We start from the raw sequence: 6,438 nt of genomic DNA, 5'->3' as shown, positions 1-6,438 counted from the left end.
GCCACCAGGTCAGAAATCGCGTTGGGAACCAGGAGCGCTCGGTGCGTTGTTCCCAAGCCATCAACGCAGCCAAGAGGGACCGGACGGGCACATCCGAGCGGCGTGGCCGCGGCCCTCCCCCGGGCGCTGCGGGCGGGAGCTGCGGGGGCACCGGGCTGCGGCCCGGGGGCGGCGGGACCGGCCGAGCCCCCGCACCGGCTGCGGGCGGGGATCCAAGGGGGGAGGCCCGGAAACCTCCCGATCGCGACGCTCCGGCTGGGAGATTGCTGTTGGTATTCACTTTAAAAGAGCTTGAATGGGACTTTTTTTTTTTTTTTTGGACTTTTTTTTTTTTTTTTTTTTAAGCCAAAGCTTTGTTGTGCTAAACTAGTTGGACGAGTTAGGGTGTCGCTGCTCCCGATTGCTCTGGCCAATGGAACCCGATCCACCCTGCTGTGCGTAAGAGCGCAATTAAGGATTTAACCAAGCCTATGCTGCGCCCCAGCCAGCAGTCTGCCGGAGACAGACAGAGCGCCGCAGCCTCCTCCCCCAGACATGTCTGCTTAGACCCGAGCAGCCCCGGCAGCCAGCCCCAGCCCGCCGCCGGCCCCGAGCTATGACAGGAGTATTTGACAGAAGGGTCCCCAACATCAGATCCGGCGACTTCCAGGCTCCTTTCCAGACGGCCGCAGCCATGCACCACCCGTCCCAGGAATCTCCCACTTTACCCGAGTCCTCGGCTACGGATTCCGACTACTACAGCCCGACGGGGGGAGCCCCGCACGGCTACTGCTCGCCTACCTCGGCTTCCTACGGCAAAGCGCTCAACCCTTACCAGTATCAGTACCACGGCATGAACGGATCTGCTGGGAACTATCCTGCCAAAGCCTATGCAGACTACAGCTACGCCAGCCCCTACCACCAGTACAGCGGGGCTTACAACCGCGTACAGAGCTCCGCCAGCCAGCCAGGTGAGAGCCGGGGGCCGGGGGCGTGCGGGGGACGGCCGCGGCCGTGGGGAGGCTGGGGGAGCGCGCCCCGGCAGATCCTTGCCCCGTGGACCGCGGGGATGCAGCTTTCCCTGAACCACAGGGAGGAACAAATAAATACATTTAAAAAATTAAGAAGGGGGAGGGGGAAGGAAAATTAAAGAAAGTTAAAAAGAAAAAAAAAAAGTGGACAGCTGTGTCTAGTTTTCCTGACCAGCCGGCACGGTCTAAAACACAAATCCTAGGACTAGGGATTTAAAGAAGCAAACACCGGGCAGCTGCGTCCGGGCCCCACGGCTGCCTCCCTCCTCCTTTTCCCCCCGCAGGAAAAGGGGGGAAAATAGCCGAGCCTTGTTGCGCGTCTCAAACTCAGGTTCGCGGTGGCAAAGAAAGTTTTCCTTCCCCCTGTGCTGGAGGGGCGGGGGAGGAGACTGGAAGGGGGAGCCCAGCCGTGGCGGGGCTGCGAAGCCGGGGGGTGGGGGGGGGTTTACCAGAAAGCGCTGCGTTTTTAGCTCTTTCCATTTACTTCTTTGAAAGTTGTTGTGGGGAAGAAAGAAAACAAATTTAAACAAAAATTTAAAAAAAAAAGAAAAAAAACCCAAAAACACCAAGAAGAAGGGGACAGAAAGAAAATAAAGCGAGCCCGTAGAAAACCGAGCGGCTGGGGCTTGGCTGAGACGAGCGCGGCCGCGGCGGCGCTTGGGGACACGCCGGCGGCGGCGGGGGAAGGCGCGGGGGGAAGCGGTGGGTGCCCTGGGTAGGTCTCCGCCGCGGGCCGGCCTCTTCCCAGCAGGGCACCCATAATCCTCCTAATTCCCACGGCGAGCGCGCAGGGCCCCGCGCTCCCGCCCGCGCAGCGCTGCGCGCCCTCCGCGCAGAACGCCCGGGGCGGCGGCGGGAGGCGGAGGAGGGCCGGGGATGGCCGAGGATGGCCGAGGCCCTGCGCGGAGGGAGCCCCCCGCCCCCCCCAAGTCTCTCCGCGGGGAGCCGGCGGAGGTTGCGCGGGGCCGCCGCCCGGCGGCGGGAGCCCCGGGGGGAGCCGCGGGGGCCCGTCGGGACGGCGCCGTTGCCCTGCCCTGCCCGGCCCGCGGGCGGGAGGCCGGCGGCGCGGGCTGCGCGGGCGCGGAGCGGAGCCGTGTCCCGCGCCTTAACGTCTGCGTCTGTGTCTCTCTCCCGCCCTTGCGCCCGTGCAGAGAAGGAGGTGGCGGAGCCCGAGGTGAGGATGGTGAACGGCAAACCAAAGAAAGTGCGCAAACCCCGGACTATTTATTCCAGCTTTCAGCTGGCGGCGTTGCAGAGGAGGTTTCAGAAGACCCAGTACCTCGCCCTGCCCGAGCGGGCCGAGCTGGCCGCCTCCCTGGGGCTCACGCAGACGCAGGTACCGCGCTCGGATCGGCCCGGCGGGGCGCGGAGCTCCGGCTCCCTCCGGGGAACGGGCCGGATCGGGCCCCGCGGAGGGTCCGGGAGGGCGGCGGGGAGCGGGTCCCTCGCAGCCGCGGAGCGCCGGTTCGCCAGGCGGGCATTAATGGTGTCGGTTTCCCTCCCCCCTCCCTCTTTCCTCCTCTCTCCTCTCCTCCCGCCCCCCCCCCCCCCCCCCAGGTGAAAATTTGGTTTCAGAATAAAAGATCCAAGATCAAGAAGATCATGAAGAACGGGGAGATGCCACCGGAGCACAGCCCCAGCTCCAGCGACCCCATGGCCTGCAACTCTCCACAGTCGCCTGCAGTTTGGGAACCTCAGGGCTCGTCCCGCTCCCTCAGCCACCATGCCCACGCACACGCTCACCCTCCAAACTCCAACCCGTCCCCCGCATCCAGCTACCTGGAGAGCTCCGCTTCCTGGTACCCTGCTGCCAACTCCATCAACTCCCACCTCCAACCCCACGGCTCCCTACAGCACCCGTTAGCGCTGGCCTCTGGGACAATTTATTAGAGTCTGACCCTTATTATTTTATTTTTTTAATATTTTTTGTTGTTGTTGTTCCTTGGACTCCTGTGTTTTGCTGTTAAGGAATAATATCGAAAGGAATGCATATGTGGGATTTTTAAAAGGGAAAAGAAACAAACAAAAAGATTAAAATGTGTAAAGCTTGTGCATGTAATTTATTGCATTTCAAAGGAACCCCTTTTTTATACAATACGGACATTTTTTGGCTCAGCTGTGGACACTATCAATGGTGCCTTGAAATCTATGACCTCAACTTTTCCAGAGACTTTTTTTCAATGTTATTTTAACCCTGTAAATAATTGTAGATAGAGGAATTAAACTGTATATTCTGAATAAAATAAAATTATTTCGACCACGAGAAACGTTTCCAAATTACCCCTTCTTCTATTAATAATAAGAGGGGGGGAAAATAAAAATAACAATGCCAATTTGCTTGCAGAGACCGACTGAGGAAAGAGGGATTTTGAGGGGCCAGATCCCGGGAGCTCACGCTCGGTCGCCGTGCCGTGTCGTGCCACCGCAGCCCGGGCGTGTTGGCAGGATCTGGCCCTTGTAGGTCCCCACGGGCGAGCCGAGGCGCGACGATGCTCCGTTCCCGCTGGGAAAGGTTTTTTTTTGCAACACCGCGTAGACCTTATCGCACCGTGATTTAAGCTGAAGCGAAAGCTGCCCATCCTAACGCTAGAAAGCAAATCTCTCGCCTTAAGCCGCCCTGAATCCTTTCCTGAGAGCAATTAGCGTCGAGAGCTGCACACTCCACAGCCCATCAGTCGCCCGTGTGCGCTCGGCTAATTATACAAATTACGTTTCCGTCAAAAGGAGCCACTAAATATGAGAAAAGGATAAAATGAGGGCCCCGCTCCCCTTGCTCCTGGTAAAAGCCTGAGGCTGCTCCGGCTGAAGGAGGGACTTTGCGGAGGTACTTTTGTTTTGGTTTTCTTACCTCTATCTACACGATTTAGGGGAAAAGCCGGGCGGCGGAGCCATGGCTAGCGCTGCCCCGTGCACCGGGGAGGGGATGGGGCTTCAGCGAGGTGGCCGGAGCGGTGCCCACGGGCGGGGCGACAAGCACCGAGCGTAGGCCCCTCTCCCAGCAGAAACCCCGGGTTCTCCCCGCCAGCAACCGGCCCGCGGGGCCCCCACGGCGGCACACGTTCCCCCGGCCCCCCCTCTCCCCTCCCCACCGCTCTCCCCGGCCGTCACGGGGAGGGGGAGAGAGAAGCCGCGCTGGGAATTCACGGCCGTGCGGGGTGAGGCGGCAGCAGTGAATGTGACAAAGGCGTCGCTTGAAGGATCCCCCAGATAAAAAAATTACCCCCTGTCACCCGTGGATGGCGGGGAGAGGGATGGCAGGGCTGGGAGAGGAGGCCTGAAAAGGCACGCTCCTGCCCTGGGGCGCACTTACCTGTCTCCAGTCTTCCTCCCCGCTGCCCTCCCCCTCCTTTCTTCTCCCTCCGCTCCTGCCTGCCATGTTTTCTGCGTGTGTGTGAGTGCGTGTGCGTGTTTTCTCCCCAAAGAAAGCAGCCCCGGGTTGCTGTTTTGTAACAGGTTTGGGGGTTGGTAAATGGCTTGCAGTACAATAGACCAGTTTGTTCGGTGAAGCTGTTCCCTGCACGCCGGGGAGGGGTGCGTGGGTGCCGGAGACAGGGCGGCGGGGGCCGCCGGCGGCTGCCCACCCCTGCCCGCTGCCGGGCCGGCGCTGCCGGCCAGCGGGCCGCCTTGCCGCCGCGTCCTCCCAGCGGCTGCGGGGACCGGCTCCTTCTCATTCCACTCGCAAGGTTCCGGGGACTTTCCGCGACTCTGGGGCTGCTGAAAAGCTCGGCTTTGTCTCTCCTGATAACTTCCACCCCGTGCAAAACAAAACAAAACAAAACAAAAGCCCGACCTTTTCATTTTCTTCCATTCTTTCGTTCGCCTCTAGACAAGCATTAATATTTTTTTTTAACCTGCAGTACGAGATTCTCCCCCTCTCCGAGGTCCCTTCCCTTTGCAGACAGGCTTGGACACAAGAGGTGGAAGTCTATTTCCCAGGTCGGTCCACTCCCCCTTTTCTTTGAGGAGCTGCCGTGGGGCTGTTCGGTGACGGTAACCTGCAGGGGCCGGGAGGGCTCGGGCGGACGGCGCAGGAACAGCTCCGGGGAGGCGGGATGCCGGCAGGCAGGATGCCGGGCAGGGATGGGAATTCGCATTGCCAGCGCTGGCCGGGCTCTGGCACCGCTCCCCTCTCCGAGCCAGCTCGGTTTCCCGGTTTCCATGCCGGTCCCTCTCCCTGCTTAATTTCTTCTGCCAGCTCAGGCTGGTGTTGGGCAGGTCGGGGAGAGTCTGGCACCCCTTCCCGGGAGAGGGTGGCCAGGCCAGGTTAGGAAATGCCCCTCGCCGGAGCTCCCCGTCGCCGTGGCCCGTCCCCAACGCACACACAGGGTCTACAGCCGCCCGCCCCTTCGTGACAGCCCCGGGCCGAGGGCGATGCTCCTGTCCCCGCTGTCCCCGTACACACAGGCAGGCACACCCCGGCGCCTCTCCCCGCCCGGGCGCACCCCCGGGGCTCCGGCGGCGGCCGGAGAGAGCCTGGCTTGTCCGGGCCTCCCCCCTTGCCTCCCCGGGAAAGGGATGGGATGAACTGTCCTTTGTCTGACGCTGGGTTTCGGCTCGGCGGATTGCTGGCTCGGGGCTTTTTCTTTTTCCCCCCCCTCCTCCCTCTCTCTTCCCCTCCCTTCTCTTTTCCTGGCGGCCACTTCCATGTGGAGCCGGGGCAGCTCGGGGAGCCGAGAGGAGCCACATTCCTGTGGGTGCCGAGCGGCTCCAGGGCTGAGCCACAGGGCCTGACACACACACACAGACACACAGACACACACACAGAGCAGCCTGCAGCCCCAGCTGCCCCAGATGGAGAGCTCCTGAACGCTGCCTGCACCTCTGGGGCTCCCTCACCCACAGCAGATCGACCCCCCCACCGCGCTCCCCCCCGGATGGAGCGAACACCCACAACACCCAGACACACGCAGATGACTGTCTGACACCCCCCACCGACGGACACCGGGGGAACACCTTGCCCTCTTCCCCCCAAGACCCCCCCGCTGCTCCCGGCCCGGGTATCGGTCGGCGGGGCAGAGCCTCCGTCCGGGGGAGCGCTGCCTCCTCCCCATGCCCCTCGCTTTCCCTCCCCCTCCTCCCTGAAGCGGAGTTGGGGGGGGGAATACCCAAAAAACCCACCCCCTCCAACCTGTCACCGCGTCAAGGCCGCCCGCTCGTCAGGCATTTCTGTCGCCCTCTCGCTCCCCTCCGTCTCCCCCATAAATTCATGTCCCCGCGGCGCGCGCTGCCTGCGCCGTCCCCCCCCGCCGGTATCCCCCCCTTCCCCCCGGGCGCTGCCCGCTCCGCCGCCGGCAGCGCTGTATCCCAAACGTGCATCGCACATGTGGCATCGATTAAAGATTTCTACGACGCAATTTTGCGACTGACAGACTTTAGGTGGTTCGGTTGTGGATTACGGAAAGGAGATCTATTGCTTCAGGAAAGTCGG

The 6,438-nt window shown here is 61.9% G+C and overlaps 1 protein-coding gene across 1 annotated transcript; it reads left to right on the top strand.

Annotated features, from left to right (window-relative positions):
• The first annotated feature begins 506 nt into the window (after positions 1-506).
• Positions 507-3,170, top strand: DLX5 (distal-less homeobox 5). Its single transcript, XM_063323892.1, has 3 exons — positions 507-950; positions 2,162-2,346; positions 2,568-3,170. The coding sequence occupies exons 1-3, from the start codon at positions 596-598 to the stop codon at positions 2,898-2,900; spliced, it is 873 nt and encodes a 290-aa protein (XP_063179962.1). The 5' UTR covers positions 507-595; the 3' UTR covers positions 2,901-3,170.
• Positions 3,171-6,438: the final 3,268 nt, after the last annotated feature.

The sequence above is a fragment of the Chroicocephalus ridibundus genome, chromosome 2, assembly GCF_963924245.1.
Source record: "Chroicocephalus ridibundus chromosome 2, bChrRid1.1, whole genome shotgun sequence".
NCBI lineage: Eukaryota > Metazoa > Chordata > Aves > Charadriiformes > Laridae > Chroicocephalus > Chroicocephalus ridibundus.
The sequence above is the reverse complement of the archived record's forward strand: the minus strand, read 5'-3'. Positions and strand labels throughout refer to the sequence as shown.